The sequence below is a fragment of the Antechinus flavipes genome, chromosome 1, assembly GCF_016432865.1.
Source record: "Antechinus flavipes isolate AdamAnt ecotype Samford, QLD, Australia chromosome 1, AdamAnt_v2, whole genome shotgun sequence".
Lineage (NCBI taxonomy): Eukaryota > Metazoa > Chordata > Mammalia > Dasyuromorphia > Dasyuridae > Antechinus > Antechinus flavipes.
In genome coordinates this window covers 49,962,870-49,984,006 of record NC_067398.1, presented here as the reverse complement: position 1 = coordinate 49,984,006, position 21,137 = coordinate 49,962,870, and the positions used below count along the sequence as shown (strand labels likewise).

Here is a 21,137-nt window from a genome sequence, read left to right as displayed (position 1 = left end):
AAGAAAAGGAAATCTATTCATGGTTGTTTGTAACTGTTAGGTTGCGGTTTTGATGTCCTAGAATTCAAAAAAAGAATAGATCCAGAGCTTTAGAGATCGGGTGAGGCAGAGAGACAGAATTTATCCTGTAGCTTCCTTTAAAGGGGCACAGGGGAGAGGGAGAGTTCAATTATAAGAACAGCATCCTTCCCTCCTAGAAACCAGGAAATGAGGAAGGAGGGAGAAGTGGGAGAAATCTGTAAATCACTCAGATTGAATGAAAAGGGAAAGACAGGAGGACAAGGAGGAAGGAACTAGGAAAGGAAGGGAGAAAAGAAAAGGAACCAGCTGAAGAAGGGGGCATAGAGGAGCACAATTCAGGATTGTGACTGTCTGAACAGGCCTTCTTCAGTTTCCCTGGCAATGTGGTCACTAATTTCTGAAGGATGCCCCTCTGGACATCATTTAGGCCATTTCCCCCAAGGAAGAGACTTTCTGTTAGAGGAAATCCTATTGGATAAAATCAGAAAGTCTAGTGAGTCACAGTCTCCTCCAAAATCTCAGTTTCCTTCACACAAATTGGGGGTAATAACAGTTGTACTAACTTTCCATCCCATCCCAAGCAAGGCTTGTTGGTTAGAAAGCACCCTATATATTTTAAATATTATAGAAGGTGAGTCAGTTTTATAATAGAGGCTGGACAACAATATCAAGAAAGATGGACCTCTCTGACTGTTGGAGGCAAGGCCATACATACCCAATGACCTGGAGAAGGTGAAAGAGTGGTTTGGGGACAAAGAATCACAATACTCTATCAGATTGTCTCTGACTTTGCTGCCTAGCAGAGCTGCTGAAATGTCTTCCTCACTGTTAGTTGCCAAGCTCACCTTAACTTTTACATGGTGGGACTTTGGAGATCCTGTAGAAATGATCCTCCAACCTCAAATAACTCATCTGCTTTCTGTCACAGTCATACCATGTTAGATTTTTTTTTTTTGAGTTTGCCATTTCCTGGAAACAGCCTATTAAATTGCAAAAATACCTTAGCATGTCTTAGATAAGTCATAACAGGGACTTAATGTTGGAAGAGACCTTAAAGGTCAAGCTCCCTCAAGTTAGAGATAAATAACGGAGAATTAGTGAGGATAAGGAAGCAGAGAAGGTAGGGTGACCTGTTCCAGGTCACATAGGTAGGAAGAAGAAGAGCTAGGATAGGTACTCTTGACACAATCCATTATTCCTTTTACAGTATTATACTGCTAAATACATGAGTCTTAGTTTTGCCAATGTAATCTAGAACCCAGTTTTCTTGCTTCTTTCCTTCTTTCTTTCTTCCCTCCCTTCTTCCTCCTCCTCTTTCTTCTTCTTCTTCTTCTTCTTTCTACTACTACTACTACTGCTACTACTATTACTACTACTACTACTTTTCTTCTTCTCTTCTTCTTCTCCTCCCCCTCCTCCTTCACCTTGTCCTCCTCCTCTCCTTCTTCCCCTCTTTCTCCTCATTTTTAAACTTAATAATATCTTGTTTTTCCAATAGCATGTATTTTGTAATATTTTGTGTTCCAATTTTTTTTCTCTTCCTTCCTCCATCCCCAAGACAGCAAGCAATCTGATATAGGTTATATGTGGACAATCGTTTTAAATACATTTTTCATATTGGTCATGTTGTAAAAGAAAAATCAGAACAAAAGAGAAAAATCATAAGAAAGAAAAGGCAAACAACAATAACAACAAAAGGTGAAAATATATGCTTTGCTCCATAGTCTTCATAATTCTCTCTCTGGATGGAATGATTCTCTCCATCCCAAGTTTATTGGAATTGTCTTGGATCATTGTATTATTGAAAAGGGCAAAGTCAATCATAGTTGATCATCACATAATCTTGCTGTTACTGTGTACAATGTTCTATTGGTAGGACCCAGATTCCTAAACTGGCTTGAGACCCCATCTCACAAGTGCATGTGGGTGTCATGAAATTATGATTTATTATGTTTGATTTGTAGATCTATTTTACATACTTATATGCCCAGAATCATATAAAAATTTCTTGGATGAAAAGGAATCACGAGTGGGAAAAGTTTAAGAAGCCCTGACTTAGAATAATCTATCCCACCTCTCATTGCTTACCCAAATTGGTTCTGAGCCACTCACATATAAAATAAGAGGCTTAAACTATAGTTAACTATTAAGGTTTCTTATAGCTCTAAATCTGTGATGTGGCTAAGCTAATTCATACTGATATGTTTGTCTTTTTAACAGGCAGAAACCTATTAAAATGCAAAGGGATACATCCCTAATGGTAAATTTTCAGGCACCCTGACAGAGATATTTGAAATTTTTACCTTTCCTACCTCGTTAGGCTCAATCCCTCATTTGGAAGAGGAGGAGGTTGAGCTATCTGTGTGTGTATATATATATATATATTTTTTTCTTCCCTTAGTAGAAGTCAACAGAATCCTTGAGTATAGAACCAGATTTTTCTTTGACTTCTCTAAGGAGTCTAGAACAGAGTTGGGCATACAGTAAATGATTACTGAATGCTTATTGCTTGCTTGATTGATTTGATTGACAGGGAATTTTACATTTTTTTCCACTTGTTACTCCTTTTTGGCTGAGAAATTTTTATACAACCCTTGGTGTATAATAATATAAAGTAGCTTTACATATAAAACATTTGTTGACAATAAATCATAATTTTTGAGCCCTACATTCAATTATGAGACCTTACATGACGTCACAAACCACTGTTTAAGCACTTTTGAATTGGATGATTTCTAAGGTCCCTTGATGTCCTAACACCTGTGATTTTAGAGAGCTCAGCACTTCTCAGGACATTCCACAAAGGACCAGAGATCTTGACAACAGGGTAGATGCCCATATTTTAGAATTTCTGTTACTGACCAATAGAACTGGCAGATCAAGTAGAAAGATAACACTTAAGAAACAAAACTTGCAATCCTTTCTTGGCTCAATAGAACAGGTTCCCAGTCATTATATCAAGAAGTTGGGGATGGGCATGGAGACAAACAATCTTTCCTCTCTCAAATGTTGGCTGATTAGGATCCAAGAGGACTTTATCAAAGTAGAAGGGTTTCAGTTCCACAAAATACACTAGCTTGTTCACTGACTTTCTCCCATCAGAACCTTGAGGAGAATGGCCTGCCTAGTACAAACCCTGAGGGGAGTGAATCAGTAAATGCTTATGACAAGGCACTGTCATTGGGAGCCAGCAACACTAACCTTAAGTCCTATCATTAATTAGCTATGGGATCTTAGACAAGTCCATTCCTTTCCTCTGGCCTCAGTTTTTTTTCTCATTTATGAATTAAAGGTGTTTGATCTAGCTAAACTAGTCAATGAGCATTTAAAAGCTTACCATATGCTAGGCATTGTGCTAGGAATTCTTGGGATACAAATAAAGGCAAAACTAGTTCATACCTTTTTAAAAGTTCACGTTTTAATGAGGGAGAGAACATGGAATAACTAAATATATTCAAGAGATATGTTTCCAAGTAGGTGACATGGCTGACTTGCACTTGAGGAAAACCTCTTTGGCTACTAAATGGAAGATGAATTGGGAAGATGGCAGCTGAGGAGCAAGATTTGAGTCTAGGAATTCAATGAGAACCTTACTGCACTAGTCCTGATGAGTGGTAATGAGGGTTTTTGTTCTAAGTAATCTCTAAGTTCTCTTCTACTTGGAATCATCTAAAAATCTATGCAGTTCTAAAAAGGCAGAAAGTTTGTCAGAGACACTTTTGTTTGAGGAAAAATGCTGACCTCCTTTGGACTGTGGCCTTCTGAAGGTTCTTAGGATGCTCTGTGCTTGAAAGGCAGCCCAGGACTTTCAAGGGAACCATTCTTTCACCTTTTCTAAGTCACTGGGCATGGCCCTGCCTCCCATAACCTCATGTTACACACCAATGAGGCCCATATTTCTTGGTAATTAGTCTGCCTGAAGGTGTCTGGGCTTTGGTCAAAGAGTCATTCACATGCTCAGCCCAAAGCTACTATATCCCCATCTGTTTCTCTACTGGACAGACTTTTGAATAAAAATCTGAACCCAGTTCTGCACTCTGCCACTTTAGAGGAATGTAGAAAATTTGAAGATGGGCCAAGGGGCAGATGGGAAGTAAAGAAAGTTTTTAGAGACCAATCTTAAGGAAAAGATGAAGGGAAGTAGAACTATAGTTTTATTTCATTTGTTCATCATCTCATGGGTGAGTGAAAGGCTGGAAGAGAAAGCTAGGGGGCCCATCTTTGAATCAGTAAAAGTATATTAAGTAGAGTTTGAACATTGGCTACCCTTCCCTTTTTCTCTACATCAAGTGAAAAACTACACTGAATTTTAAAGTGCATACTTTTCTATCTCCTTCTCCCTGCCCCCCCACCCTGCCCCGCAAACAATCCATTCATCCATTAATCGGCATTTATTAAGGACCTACTATGTGCTAGTATTATGCTGGGCCCTGGACTACAAAGACAAAAGTAAAAGTCTCTGCCTTCAGGAACTTTACATTCTAAAAGGGGAGATGACATGTATAGATATCAATGCATATAAAATACAGTGATACAAAATCAATACATTAATAAAGAACTTTAAGGTTTGCAAAATACACTACTTAAATTATCTCATTCATCTTCATAACAACAAGGAGTAAGTTCTATTATTTTTCCCATTTTATGGATGAGGAAACTGAAGCTGAGAGATATAAAGTAACTTGCCCAGGATTATACAGCTAGGAAAGACTAAGGGCAGAGTTTGAACTCAGGTTCTCTTGACTCTTGCTCTTGATACTATTACTACCACTACTACTACCAACACCACTACCACTATTATTATTACTGTTACTGCTGCTGCTGCTAATTCTGCTACTGTTGCTTCTCCAGATGGTTCCTTCTACTTTTGAAGTTTTTCTTTAAGTTAAGACTAAATCTATCTCATTGCAACTTTTACCCATATTCCTAACTCTACTCCCAGGAAACAAGAAAAATCTAATTCCCTGTTCACATGAGATATCTTCAAATATTTGAAGATAAATAATATGCCCATTATCCACATCTTCAGTCCTCTAAGTCTTTTTTTTACATGTTATTTTCCTCCAGTAGATTGTAAACTTCATGAGGACAGAGATTATTTTTTAGCTGAGCTTACTCTGTTACTATTTCCTGAGAAGTGTGTCATGCACTATATAAGTTAATGTTCTGCCATTTCTCCTTCACTAGCTTCTCTTTCACTGCAAGCATATAAAGCTCTTTATGTGGCTTTTAAGGAGACCCAGGATCTGGTCCCACATAACCTATCCAGCATCCTTGTCTCAACTGCAGCCAGACTGGTTGGTGTAACTCTCCTTCTGATATTTCCTTTTCTTTCCTATTTCAGAACCTAGAATCAGGTTCTTGCCCTACACAGTATGTCCTCCTTGCTCACCTCCAAGATCCACATCAAGGCCTAGAATCAGAGATTGTCATAGTCAGAGAAGGACCTCAGAACGTAACTAGTCCAATGCAAACTTGAATGAAAATCCCTTCAAAATCCTATTTAACAAGTGGTCATCCAGTGTCCACCTCCTCCATGAAACTATAGACCACAAAAAACTCCATTCTTTTGAATCAAAGCTATTAGAGAAGCAGACTAAATTGGGGGTTTGAGTGATTGAGTTTGTATTCAAGTTCTGATATTTGTTTTTAGAAGTGAGTGTAATTCTGAATTTCCATTTTATTATCGGTAAAACAAACTGGTCATCTCTAAAGATTACTTCCTGTAACCCTTGAACTCAACATTCCAAGTGAAATAATATATGTAAAGCATCTCACACAATTCCTGACACATATTAGCAGTTTTATAAATACTTATGTCCTTCCCTTCCTTTCCCTTCCCTTCCTTTCTCTTTCCTTTCTTTCCCCTTCCCTTCCCTTCCCTTTCCCTAACTGACTTCATGTGTTCTTGCTATATTCACTAACTGCTTCAGGAATCTTTTCTTTCCCTATCTCAATTGGGCTCCTGAGGACAGGGACATCTTATATCCTTATGTATTTCCCATAATGCTCAATACAATGCTATATACCTGATGGTAAATATATTAGGTTAGAACAATTATTAGCAAGGATTTATTTTGTGCCTACTATGTAGCAGTTTCTGTCAGGTACTGCAGATACAAAGTACATAAAAAAGGAAAACTCCTCCCTTCAAGGACCTTATAATTTATTTACTAAGTACACAGCAGGAGATCAATAACTTTTGATTTGATTGATTTTTACACCCTGCCACTTTCACTCCTGAACATCACAACCCATCATGATGCCCCTATGATTAGGAGAAAGTGTAGGTTTTTAGATCATACACTTATGGGATTTTAAAGTTGTTGATAAGCCTTATAGCTCGGTGCCTTTCTACTTATCTAGCCTTGTGATATTTTACTTCTCACCAGGGATTCTAAATTCATATAAACTGACTTCCTTACTATTCCACAAACAGATTCTCCATCTCTTCTTTCTCTGCTTTTGAACTGTCTCCCACCCTTCAAAGCTTCCTCCTTTAAGACTCAGCTCAAATCTTATATTCTGCAGGAGTCCTTCTCCCAGTGTTATAACTAACATTTTTAAGATGTGCTAAGCATTTTGCAAATATTGTTCTTCAATCTTCACAACAACCCCAGGAAACAGGTGCTTTTATTATTATTCCCATTTTACAGATAAGAAGACTGAAGTAGAATACAGTTAAGTGACATATCCAAAGTCATCCAGCTAAAAAGTGCCAAGATGAAATATTAACTCAGTTGCTCCTGACTCTAGGTCCGCGGCTATAGCCACCACATCATGACACCTGCTAAAGAATTCTTCCCTTACCTGTATGTGCCAAAATGTTTGTGGCAGCCCTGTTTGTAGTGGCTAGAAACTGGAAAATGAATGGATGCCCATCAATTGGAGAATGGCTAGGTAAATTGTGGTATATGAATGTTATGGAATATTATTGTTCTGTAAGGAATGACCAGCAGGATGAATACAGAGAGACTTGGTGAGACTTACATGAACTGATGCTAAGTGAAATGAGCAGAACCAGGAGATCATTATACACTTCGACAACGATATTGTATGAGGATGTATTCTGATGGAAGTGGATTTCTATGACAAAGAGACCTAACTGACTTTCAATTGATAAATGATGGACAGAAGCAGCTACACCCAAAGAAAGAACACTGGGAAAAGAATGTGAACTATCTGCATCTTTGTTTTTCAAAGAAGGTTATTTATACCTTCTGAATCCAATTCTCCCTGTGCAACAAGAGAACTGCTCGGTTCTGCAAACATATATTGTATCTAGGATATACTGCAACATATTTAACATATATAGGACTGCTTGCCATCTAGGGGAGGGGGTGGAGGGAGGGAGGGGAAAAATCGGAACAGAAACGAGTGCAAGGAATAATGTTGTAAAAAAAATTACCCTGGCATGGATTCTGTCAATATAAAGTTATTATTAAATAAAATTTAAAAAAAAGGAATTCTTCCCTTCTCAGAGCCTCTCCTATCTAGTTGGCATATATCTTATTTATACATAGTTGTTGCATGCCCTTTCCCTCATTAGCATGTGAGATTCTTTAGAACAGAGACTCCCTTTTGCTTTCTTTGCTTAAGCACATAAGTGCTTAATAAATGCTTGCTAACTATCTGACTTCAGCTCAAGCCCATCTTCTTCAGGAGGCCATTCCTGGACCCTTATCTTCTGAGGTTATCATCCATCTATTCTGAATATATCTCATGTACCCAATTATTTACATGTTGTCTCCCCTGTTAGAACACAAAGTACCTGAGGGCAGGAGTTGCTATTTTATTTTATTTTTTAACTTTCCCTGGGTCTTTAATCCAGCTCCCAGCACAAGATAAATAAGTGCTTAGCGAATGTTTGATTACTGACAGTGAGAATAAGATTTGGATTGGGGATTTTCTTGACATGGGAAGCTCCCAGGTGGGAAAAAAAAAAAAACTCTGAATGTTGGCTGGCACTGTCTTTGCAGTATAGTCTTAAAAGAGACCTCATCCCTAAGTCATTTTACAGATGAACAAACTAAAGTCCCAGGAGGCAAATTCTTTGTCTAAGGGCATATAAATGTTAAGGATATGAAGGTTCTTCAAATTCACTACTTTTTGTCAGGTCTCTGTGGTTCAAGGCAGCAGGATTGCCAAAGTGAAGTAGAGATGGCTGCTAAGAATAGAGCCCCCATGTCTCATTGGGGTCGGGAAGATTCCAGCCTGACCCTCTGCAACGAGGTCTTTCTTGGTGCTCACAGACCTTGCTGGGATGAGGAGGATGGACATGACTCCAACTTGACCTCTGCAAACAGCTGGGTGCCTGGCGTGCTGGCCCTTACCTTCCCTGTGGATTTGGTCCCCTTCCAAATGCAGAAATAGCAAATGGTCCAGGCAGCGAGGAGGCAGAGGGCCAGCTCCCAGCGGAGTTTACCAATGTGCTCGATCCCATCAGAGATGGCGAGGACTCTGCGCCTGTGGAGAGCATTGGAACTGTGAGATAGAAGGGCAACCTCTGGTCAAGCCCCCTGATCATCAATAACCATCACCTCCAATGACCCCTTGGAAAAGCACAGAGCTCTAGGCTCCTGTATCAGATACAGGAGATGCTGGTGGAAAATCCATCTAAACAACTAGTATACAGAGAACTCAACGGCATCTCTATAGACTTAGCCCATCTGCTGGCTCTTTTGGAGAAAGGTGACTCTTTTGATATGACCAATAAAAAAAGACCACCAGCTTGCTTTTCCTTCTCTGCCCCCCACACAACCTTGAGCCTGAACTCTTTGTTCCATTTAAGGAAAACACAACACACTCCAAATTGTGTCAGAAAAATAGCACCAAACGGCTGCTTGTCTGAGAAACAAATCCCCTCCAAATTTGCTCCATGAGCCCCATTCAGAGTGCCAAACCTCTCCCCAAAATTATGTCAATCAGCACCGAGCCGGGGGAACCTTCTTTGAGAAAGCTGAGTCTGAGCTTTGCTGGAAAGTCTCTCTTGGTGTCTGTCTCCCTGGGAGTCAGATCCTGGCCTCATTCTGTATTAATTATTTAATGATTCCAATTAATGTTGGTCTGCCAGCCCCTTCCCCACCCCCAGCCCCTAGATCAGAGACATCAGGCCAGTTTTTGCTCTTAAAAAAACAAAAAGAAAACACTGGACTATGTACAGGGGGATGAAAAAATTAGACCATCCCCTTTCATCCTGTCTCCAGTTCTAGCCGTGGCCCCGAGGTTCCTGTACCTTTTGGCTATGAGAATTATACTCACTAAGAAGAAGAGCTGGACAGAAATAAAAGAAATGAAAGCATTGTACTTAATTGAAAATAAAGGGATATAATTATTTGAGTGTGATGGTCTTAAGCGAGATGATTTTTTTTTTATTGAGCTCTGAAGAGGCAATGGAAGTAGCACTGAATCTGAAGGAAGATGCTCTGGGTTCAAATTGACTTCCCCAGGGTCTTATATATAGGACTTTCAGAGGCAGGATTTATACCCAGGTCCTTCTACTCCTCTGCCAACACTTTTCCCACTCTACCATATGTAGACAATACTACATTTCAACATACAAAATATACTTTAAATACAAGATAATTTCTGGGGATGGCAGTCGAAGGAAAGGTGATTGGGAAAGACCTTTTATAGGAAGTGGGACTTAAGCTGAGCTAGTGGGATGAGGAATTCTAAGAATTGGAGACAAGGAGATGGGGTGCACTGAAGATAGAGGGTGGTCTGGGCAAAGGCAAGGAGAGAATTAGACTGCCTCATAGAATGAACACAAGGGAGCACCATTCCTGAGGTCAGAAATGGTGTTTTATTTAATCCTTTCATCTCTCTCAGAATTAGCAAGAGTATTCTGAACATAGGAGTTACTTAGTCAAAGGATGCTAAATTCATGCTAATAGGATTAACAAGGATTATTAGATGGAGCAGTGGATAGAGTAAAAAACCCATCTCCCTGAGTTCAAATCTGACTGTGTGACAATTAGCAAGTAACTCATCTTGTTTGCCTCAGTTTTCTCCTTTAGAAAATGAGTTGGAGAAGAAAATGGTAAAATCACATCAAGGATCTTTGCCAAGAAAACCCAAAATGGGATCACAAAGAGCCAGACATAACTATAAAATGAGTGAATGACAATTGAAAGGAATAAGAACATTTGCTTCTGAATTTTCAAGAAAAGATGGTTCCAGTTTCTTAAGAGCTAGAATATTTAATGCGCCTTTCTCCTAAATAACCTACAACTATCATGTTTTTTCTTTCTTCTCTCTCTCTCTATCTCTCTTCCCCCATCTATCTAGCTATCTCTCTATACATCTGTCTCTATCTATCCATCATTTATCTTTCTATTTATTTATTTCTATGTATATGTGTATATACATACACATATATACATATATTTATGTATATATGTATATATATATTACATATATATATATATATATACACACACGCCTTTAAAAAAAGAAATTATCTATTCGAAGTAAATTATAAGATTTTCTGTTTCTCTTTTGTCTCACACCTAATATTGTTCCCAAAGCCCAGTAAACAACTTAACAAATGCATGTTGACTGATTAACTGAATCTCCTTGCAAGGTTGAAGGAATGATCCTGCTTGCCTGATCCCCCCACTTCCCGGCACAGTCTCTCATTGTGAACGAAGCTCACTTCTTTTCCCACGTGCCCTCCATCAATCATCCTTTGTTGACTGGCCACCTCCCAGACTGAAAGCAACAAAAAACCTCAGAGTAAGCTGCAGCTCTATAGTCAGATACCAGCAGATAGACATTATCTTTACAGCTGGAAACTCTGAATTCAATCTGTTAATAAAACAAAACAAACAAACAAACAAAAAAACCAGAATAAGACAGAAGAGTTATGCACGATATTGTTTCTTGTACTCCCCTTTTGGAAATAGAATACTGAAAACTAGCTAAAGTGGGGAACCCCAAGAAATAAAGGAAAGCAGTCTTACTGGGAGATGGGGCAGGATGTGGGATTGTTGGGGTTTTTTTGTTTTGTTTTTTTTTTCACATCCGACTTTTGTATGCTGCCCACTTTAGATTGAATTGTCCTTGCTTCCTTCATTCCCCTCCCTGCCTGAAGAAGCAATGAAATGGAAATTAGATTCCTACAAGCTAAAAAAGACAAATTACTCTTTTATTTGATCAGACACTATTTGAAAACATCCTCAAGATATTTTCTTCTGTTAGCAACTTCCACTTCAACTTAGGAACTCAGCAACAAGAGCAAAAGAACAGCCAGGGGAGGGGGTAGTGGGTTTGTTTCGGCTGCTACAAGGGTAGCCTTTGAGAGCCCCATGGCTGTGGCCCTGAACTCCCAGGGACTCAGGGAACATAACACTGGGAAAAAGCTTCCTTAATAATCCTTCCCAATGTACCAGGCCAGAGTAGACTCCTGAATAGCAAGGAGAGCTGGCTGCCAATGGCATCCTGTAAAAGAATGCCCCACAGTAACACTGCTACAACACTCCTTGGCCCAGGGATGGCAGAGACCAGATGGGGTCTATCTGGGCAAACCCCACAATGGCCCTGGATGCGTTCACAAAGCACAATTTCTTAGTCAATAGGGAACCAAACATTTCTGGGGACTTTGTCATCCAGTCCAGAGGAAGAAGCTTGAGATTAACTACTTTCCTTGCTAACTGTCTGAGGTAGACTATACCTATAATGCACTAAGGAAAGACTCAGGAGACAAGCGTTCTAATCATGTTGTGGTTGTTCAGTGATTTCACTTGTTTTCAACTCTTTTTGATCCTATTTGGGTTTTTCTTGACTATGATTCTAGAGGATTTTTCCATTTCTTTCTCTGGTTCATTTTACAGGTGAGAAAACTGAGGCAAACAGGCCCAGAGTCTCACGGCTAGTAAGTATATGAGTCTGAAATTGAAGTCACAAAGATGAGTCTTCCTGAGTCTAGGTCAGGCAGCTGCTTCCATTCGAATCTTGACTCTATTACTAAGGAGCTATATCATCTTGGGCAAATTTCTTCCTGTTTCTGAGCCTCAGTTATGTTCTATAAAAGAGGGGGTTGGAATAGATTAAGGATTCTTATTGTGCAGTCTGTAAAGTTTTTTTTAATCATCTTGAAAATTTTTCAATATAATTGAAAATTATTTTAATATAACTGTTTCCTTTGAAAGCCATGCATGTTCAGTATCAAGTGAAATAATAAATAAAACTTTTTGCAATCTTTGAAGAGCTGTTAAATGATAGCTATTCTTTATTTATTTTAAAAATGTTATTCGGAAAAGGGTTCCAAAGGCTTCACCTATGTCCATGACACAAAATTCCTGGACTAGATAATGATAAGATCCAATGTGATTCTAAAATTCTGAGGATCTCTTATTATTAGATTCTGCTTTTCTTCTTGCCATCTCCTCAATATGAGCTGTTGGATAAATCACTCCTTTCATCTGTTCTTCCTTCTGTCTATAAAATGGGTGTAACAATTCAGTATCCCATTTCCCTCCTAGTGACACCATTAACAAATGAATGCCAGGGCTGCAAATGAGTTCTCAGAACGAAAAGTATTCTAAATCCTAGTGGAGTGAAAATCAGCACTGTTATTCTTTATATTTTAGTTAAATCTGATCTTCATTTATTATAAAGTTAAGGGTCTCGTCAGTCAACTATATTAAAGAAATCTATTTCTGGTGTAAATCTGGGGGATGTAGTTAGTGTCTAGAAATACTAACTTTCTGAGTTATTAATAAAGGAACCGTTCTGTCAGATTGTGGAATAATATGATGGCAGGACTGAGGGACTTTTAGAATATGGAATAGCAGGATTAGAAGGGATTTAGAACAGACAAATGGGAAGAACAACATTATAATGTTATTCCTGTAAGGACCTTAGAATACAGAATGTTAGACTTTGAAGAGGCATTAGAGATCATTTGCTCTAACCTCCTCTTTTACAGACAAAGAAGTTGAGACCTAGAAGAGCAGAATGACTTGTTCAATGTCACAATCCAATTTGTGGCTGAGCTTGAATGAAAAACTCAGGCTTTCTAACATCCTGTCCAGAATTCTTGTATATAACCCATTTTGTTATAGGAAATGTTAAAAAGAAAACAGTCATAATTTAGGTCTACTTTAATGTTCCCTGGGTTTTTATTTCATCAAAAGAGACACTTTTGTTTCCAGAATCAGAATCCAGATTCCAGATAAAATCCAGGTTTTATGATTTATTCAGATGTCTATCAACATGATTTTATCCCTTGAATAACACAGAATGTGTCTTTAGGTATAAATTTGCTCAGTTGGAATTATGACGCCATCCCAGTATATCTGAAAGTGGTTCTTTGCTTAAACCTTTGTAGGTTCTTGCTTTGAAAATAATATTGTTTTATATTCCAAAGAAGTTCATAGGAAGAATGATGATACAACATACTTTCAAATATTTATAGCAATATTTTTCCTAAGTAACAAGGAACTGAAAACTTGAAAGGAACCCATCAACTAAGGAATGGTCGAACAAATTGTGGTACTAATAAATGTATTAGACTATAACTACACTATTAGAAACTGTGAATATGAGCAGTGGAAAGCACTGGAAAGATATGGGAAATGATAGAAAGTAAAGCAAGAAGAACTAAGAAAACAAAATGCACAATTACACATATGCACCCAATGTAATATGTATACACATACATATATATCAAATCTTCTTAAACTGTGGATCATGACCCCATATGGGATCATGTAACTAAATGTGAGGGTTGGAAAATTTGGCAACAGTAAAAGCTATCAAATATTCCAGCAAGATGTAATTCTTATATAAAAATAAACAAGTCATCCATCTCATTAATATGCAAATTTGTTCTTTCTTTAATAAATGATAAAACGATATGAAGTGCTTTAGAATAAGTTTCTTTATAATTTATTACAATGTTTGGTTTGCATGTTTGTTTTATGTAACTGTATATTTAGGGTCATGCAAAAATTTCTTGGGCAAAAAAGGTCTCATGAATGGAAAAAGTTTAAGAAACCTTGATATATATGTGTATGTGTGTGTATATACTTATATATATATATGTGTGTGTGTGTGTGTGTATGTGTGTGTGTGTATAATATATGACATGTATACAATAAAAAACAGAAAATGTAGAGGGAAAAGACATCGATAATAATTAATATTGAATGATAAGTAGATATAATGGTTGAACATGACCCCAAAGGAGCTATAAAAATCTGCCTGCCTTGAGGACCTATGGAGGTGGACATATATATACTGTCATACTAACTGGTATATTGTTGAATTTTGTGGAACTGCTCCCTCCACTTCTAATCCCTTCTCTCTTATTGATTCCCTGGAAGAAATAGAGAAATTAAGGGGATGAAAAAATAAGACATTGTTAAAATTTTTTAAAGTCATACTGCATTTGATTTATCAATTTGCATTTAATTCCTTGTCTGTTGATGTGATTTACCTAAAATAAGGGGATCAAATCCTTAAATTAAACTTTTAGTTATTTATGAAATGGTTCTGATTGATTTTTAAGCCCATTTATTCTCTCCTGAAGACTTATGTGCTCAGGTTCATGGATTGTACTAGGCAAAAGAAGAGTTAATTTAAAAAGAATAGTTTTGCCCTGAGAAAACCCTAGAGAAAAGAAAACAGAGGTTCCGTAAAACAGGAAGCTAGTGGACTAGCAGAATTAACACTGGATAAGAACTCATCAGGTTGGAATACCAGTCTTGTTTCTGCCAGTAGCTGGATTTGAAAATGGTCTTTATTCTATCAGTACCTTCTCTTGTCAAAAAGGGATCATAAAACTGACCTTGTGCAATCATCCTAAAGTAACTTGTTGAAGAAGTCAGGAGAATTCAGGCTCACTAACACATTATCAGAAGATCTATGAATTAGCTAAATCATTCTGAAAAGATATTCTGAATTATGCTAAGAAAGTGCCCATACCTTTTGACTTTGAAAACTTATGACTAGACTTGTGCTCCAGGGAAATTAAAAAAAAAACAGATTAGAAATATTTTCAATAGCAATTTTTGTTGTTGCAGAAAATACCTGGAAACAAATTAGATGCCCATCACTTTGACAACTGTGACAAATGATTATAATGCTAAAATGGAGGAATTGGCCCAAGTGACTTCTAAGTCTCATTTCAACACTGGCCAAAGGATGTTGTGGAATATTATGACACTATACAAAACTACGAAGAGTAAAAAGAATCGTGATAAGACTAATAAAATGTCTGAAATGAAAAGTGAAGGGAGGAGAATCAGAAAAATTATATATATATATATATATATATATATATAAAGATGAACCCATATTAGATGGAAAGAACAAGAATGAAAAGGGAGAGGTTGAACACTGTAGAATTATTATATTCAAACTTGATCCTGAAAAAGAGGTAAGAACCTGAAAAGAACCTTCTCTCCATTGGAGAAGTGGGGGACCATGTGTGTAGTATATGTATATGTAGTATAGATGCAAACATACTGTTTGACTTGTCATATTAGTTAGTTTCATGGAACTGCCCCCTCCACCCTTTTCTCTTATATTCTTTGTTATAAGGGATGACTCTTTAGGTTTGGGCAGACAAATACTATATTTAGAAAAGAAAGTTATGCATTCAAAAAAAATTAAATCTTTATTACAGTTGTACTATTGAGAATCAAATTAAATAGTGTATTATAAAAAGCATGGAAGGTATAATATGCTACCCAAGATGGGGGTTTGCTTTTCTTCTTCAGGTGTACCAACCAAGAGACTAATGATCTGGAAGAAGGGCTTGGGAGATTATGATATAGACTAGATTAATTGGCTTGTAATATTAACATTCATTTGCTGGTAGAGTATCCAGGTTCTTCCTTTTTAGAAAGTATAAGGTGATTGGCTTTGAAATTGTAAGGGATAAGCTTATAGGTTGTATTGAACAATTCCTTTAGGGTCAATTCTCACACAACACCCACTCTCCCTCCTCCCCCGCAAAATGTGATAAAGTGGACAAGGTACAAAATGGATGGAAAAGTGAAATGCTCCTGGATTCAATTTCATAGATACCCATCTACCCTATGATTCTTTATACCTCATCATATGTCCTCCAAATGGGAAGAGACAGATGGAAAAAGAAAAAAAGCATGAAACAACAGGGAACATTAAACAGTATGCTGAGAGCTGACAGGAGGAAGTGAGGGTCACAGATGGAGAGCTATCCATTCAGTAGTTTACGTTCTCCTCTATCTCCTCCTCCTCCTCTTCCTCCTTTTCTTTCTCATTCTTCTCAAAAACAGACAAAGGTTCCCATCCTCAGAGGCTCTGCCTGTAGGAAAAGGAATGATCTTCCATTGCTATGATCCTTCCTACCATCCATGATTAAGTCACTGTAATTCTCTAGTGAACATCTGTCTTCCTCAGTTTTCCTTCTCATATTTCATGCTTCTCTACATTCCCAACTATTCTTAGATCACTATCAAGGGATAACCTAAGGAAAAAATACAAGAAGTAGCCAAGAGTTTTTCTCTGATCTCTCAACTACTGAAGTAATCTCTATCACTTGATGCCTCTCTCAGAAGTCCTAGATGCTTCATTGTACCCCATATTTAAATCATTCATCTAGTGGGGCTGCAACTTTATATATTTTTCTTCCTTTTGTTGGTAGGGGTTTCAAGTTCCCCATGAAAAAAAGGGGGAAAGAAATAGGGGATGGAGGAGGCTTCTCACTTTACCCTGCTCCTAAGACTTTCCAGTTGTCCCAGATTTTCCAAGAGCCTCCTGGAATTATCAATAAACTCCCAGCTTCCAAACCAAGTTATTTTTCTCCTGGGGAGGCTGGGGTCAGTGGAATTATTGCACCACCTTGTGACCACACATGGAAAATATACCTTCCCCAGAATCCCAGAGTCCTAGAAAAATATGTAGCTATATAGAATTATAGAGTGGGAGATGAAAAGGAATTTTGAGATCATCTAGTTCTTCCCTTTCATTTTATAGCAGAGAACACTAAAGCTCAAAAAGGTTAAATAGATTTCCAAAGATCACATGATTATAAATGACAGTTCAAATTTTAATACAGTATCTTATGACTATGTATCCAACACCTTCCAATGTGTTGTTTGTTCTCCCTCTGTCAATCCTACTCCAAAGGGAAATAGAAACCTCTTCCACAACTGCCACAAAGTTACTTAAAATGAAAACATATGAGATTGGCAAACTTTCCTTGCCTAATGAGTTTTCAGAGTTTCCTTCCTTCTTTCCTCCCTTTCTCCCTTCCTCTATTTCTCTTTATTTCCTTCCTTTCTTCCTTCCTTCCTTCCTTTCTTCCTTCCTTCCTTCCTTCTTCCCTCCCTCCCTCCTTCCTTCCCTCCCTCTCTCTCTCTCTCTCTCTCTCTCTCTTTCTCTCTTTCTTTCTTTTTTTCCTTGTTCCTTTTTTATACTGCAATCCCCAGGAAAGAGGACTTCTTCACGCTAATAGTAAGGAAACTCTTAGGAAACTATATATATATAGAAAAGGCAAGAAGAAAATTAGCAAGGGTTTGTCTGGAATTACCTGGCTAGATGGGAGTCCAAATATCCCTGACTCTTGGTGGCATTATACCCAAGACTTGGCACAATGTTATGAATTCTTAGGAGTGACTTACCTTGCACCAGAATATCTTATCTTGTATCTCTCGACTTTGGCTACATTATCTCACCTAGACTGTTAACTTGACTTTGCATATCAGAATTCAACATCATTCCACAAAACGACCTGCTCATCTCAACTTCCCTCTTTCTTCAAAAGATGTCAACATTCCCTAGTAATTCAAATTCAAAATCTTGGCATTACCTTTGATTCTCTTCCTCTTTATCTCTCTTATCTGTCAGGAAGATCTGAGTTCAAATTTCATCTCAGAGGCTTACTACTTATGGGATCTAGGCAAATTGCTTTTGTTTGTCTCAACTTCCCCAATTGTAAAATGAATATTTCAAAGCACAAGCATTTCAGAGCTTTTATAAAGATCAAATGAGAATGTTTATAAGATTATATATATATATATATATATATATATATATATATGTACATATATATATATATATATATATATATATATATATATATATACACATCCATATAAATACACAGTTCTGTGCTTTGAGGCATAGATGTTATTTTAAGATGGAATGGTAGGGTCATACTGATGTAAAAGCCAAAGATTCAGAGAGCATGAGTTAAGTCTGTTGGCCATATCAATAAGGAGGTCAGTGTGACTAAAATAGAATGGATATGTTAAGGTATAGTAGGAGCTAAGTTTGGATAAATTTTGTGAGCAAATTCTAAATAGCCTTGAATGTCAAGCCAAAGAATTTGTTCTTCTATATTATGAATGGAAATTAAAGAGGAGGAAAGTGATTGGATGCACATTCTGATTTGGGAAGATTAACCTGATATTATATAATAATCATAGTAATGAGTATATGAGCAATAATAATGATATTTGTATAATACTTTAAGGTTTGCACAACACTTTGCAAATATTATTTTCTTTAATCCTCATAAAAACCCTGGGAAGGTAGGTGCTACTATCATCCTATTTTGGAGATAAGAAAATTAAGGTAGAGAGAGGAAAGAAGGAAACAAGCATATAATAAGGAGATCTTGGAACACAGTATTCCAAAAGCCAAAACAAAACCATGGACTAATACTCTGCAAAACTAAATGCAGTCCTAAAGAGGAAAAAACATTTATGTAATAGAGAACTTTTGATAATATCTAATAAAAAGACCAGAGGTGAGTATATACTTTGTGATGCAAATGTAAGACTAGAAAAGTAAATTTACTTGAGCAGTTGGAAGAGGCCATATGATATAGTGCTAACATTCTATATAAAGGAAGAAAATATAACTATCCCTTCAGGATTTTTATGTTTTCAGAGGGATTGGAGGAGTTAAGTAAAAAAAAAAAATCAGGAGATATATTGGTTATTTTAGAAGGGAAAAGAGATAAGAAGGTAAAAAGCAATGCATTCATGTAGAAAGGTGAAAGCAGAGATTGGAATATAAAACAGCAGGACTATAATCTTCCCAGTCCTGGACATTATTTCCTTCTTAATTCAGCTAAGATTAATTTTCCTAGCTGCTTTAATTAATTGTGGAACTGAACTTTCAGTATACCAAAAAAACCATTTTTTTCTCAGATTAACAGATCTCACCTTACCACCTCCATTTTCTATGTCTGTCTGATTTTTTTTAACTCAACTATATTCATGACTACTAGATTTCCTCTCTTTACATTTTTTGTAAATTAGCACATTTTTCTTCCCCTTGTTTCCATCTTTTTTTTGTTCCAATTTTATAAAATTTAATCCTTACTTTTTAACATTTCCCTTATCACTTTCTGAAATCTAAACAATAAACCAAATAATAAAACAAATCTTAATCTATAGTGTTTGCCAATATCTGAGAGATAAATACTTACTCTGAAGATTGAATGAGCAGCTTTCTGGCAGAAACTGGCTTCAGCACCTCTGTCTGGCTAAAATGTTCCCCTCTTCCAAATAGTCTAATCATTCAGGTTCACAGCCTTGAGGTCATCCTTGACTTGCCTTTTCTAATATTTTCCATATCTAATCAGTGACTAAACTTTATTGATTTCACTTCCACAAATTCTCTTGATCGAGCCCCCTTTCTCCACTTCTGCAACCAAGTGTTCTCTCTCTCCTATGAGTCTCTGTCTGTCTCTGTTTCTCTCTTCCTTTCTCTCTATCTCTTTCTATGTGTCTCTGTATGTGCCTCTGTCTTTTTGTCTCTATCTCTGTCTCTCTCTCTCCCTCTATCTCTGTCTCCCTCTCCATTTCTCTTTCTATCTCTGTCTCCCTCTCTGTGTCTCTCTTTGTTTTTCTCTGTGACTCTGTCTTTGTGTGTCTCTGTCTGTGTGTGTGTCTCTCTCTCTCTATCTCTTTTTCTCTCTCTCTCTCTCTCTCTCACTTTCTCTCTGTCTCTGACTCTTTGTCTTTCTCTCCCTCTCTCTGTCTCCCTCTCCATTTCTCCATCTCGGTCTCCCTCTCTCTGTTTCCATCTTTTTGTCTCTCTATCTTTCTCTCTGTCTGTCTCTCCATGTGTTTCTCTGTCTCTCTGTGTCTCTGTCTCTGTTTCTCTCCCTCCATCTCTCTCTACCTCCCCTGAAACTGTAAATTGTGAAAATAATTGCCAGGGAGAAAACCCCTCTGTCTTGCCTTCCTCTTCAGAAAAGTGCAAATAGTCCTTTTATAACAGGAGATCAACAGACCATGACCTTGGTTTCTAGGAAAGAGGTCACTGGGAAGGTCTAACCTGAGAGAATAACCCAGACTTACCTTCTTTTAAGCCCTTACATTAAGGAGAACTTTTGGATCTTTCTATCTTTCAAACAATTCTTTTTCAAGAACTATTTACATGTGGAGGCATAAGGAAAGAAGGGAGGGTCACACCATGATTGACAGGGACTGACTAATCCTGAAAATATCAACTCTCTAGTTATACTCTTTAAACTAGAATTAAGAAGGACCCCCCCAGAGATCTAGACTTGAATAATACTTTGATAGTTACATAAGTATATGTATAGCTACCATCTTTCTGGACATTGTGAATATTGATTTTAAGCATTTATCATATCTGCCATCTCTAATAACTGACCACAGAGGACTATACTATAAAGTATTAAGAACTCCTATAAGACCAAGTGACATTTCTGATGGATGAACAAATGGGACTGCAGAAAGTTCATCCCTGATACTTCACTGTGGTCTGGATATGACTCTGCTTTCATGAAAGCAAAATCTATAAAGGAAAATCTCGTACTTTATAACAAATGAGCAAAATTTTGGAGAAGGGGCTAGTGATAGACTGTATATCTGTTTCCAAGGACCAGATATGCCAAAAACCATTGATTAATGCACAGGAGATGAGGGAAGAAGCAAAAGTGGAATACCATTAAAGAAGGAAGGCCTATAGTAATGAAATTACAGATCTCTCGAGTGACACAATCTTAACAGCAGAAGGAATGCTCAACCTGGAGCCAGGAGATCTCATTTCCCATTCTGGTTTAGTCACTAACTTCCTGGGTGACTTATAGCAAGTGGCTTCATCTCTCTAGGCTCGATTTGCTTTATATGTAAATGAGG

The 21,137-nt window shown here is 37.4% G+C and overlaps 1 protein-coding gene across 1 annotated transcript in view; it reads right to left on the bottom strand.

Moving 5' to 3' along the window:
* The window catches only part of SLC6A11 (solute carrier family 6 member 11), a 174,873-nt gene that overhangs the window by 111,598 nt on the left and 42,138 nt on the right, over positions 1-21,137 (bottom strand). The window contains exon 5 of the mRNA XM_051982320.1: positions 8,355-8,487. Within this exon, the coding sequence (XP_051838280.1) occupies positions 8,355-8,487 (133 nt within the window). The remainder of the gene's footprint in view (positions 1-8,354; positions 8,488-21,137) is intronic.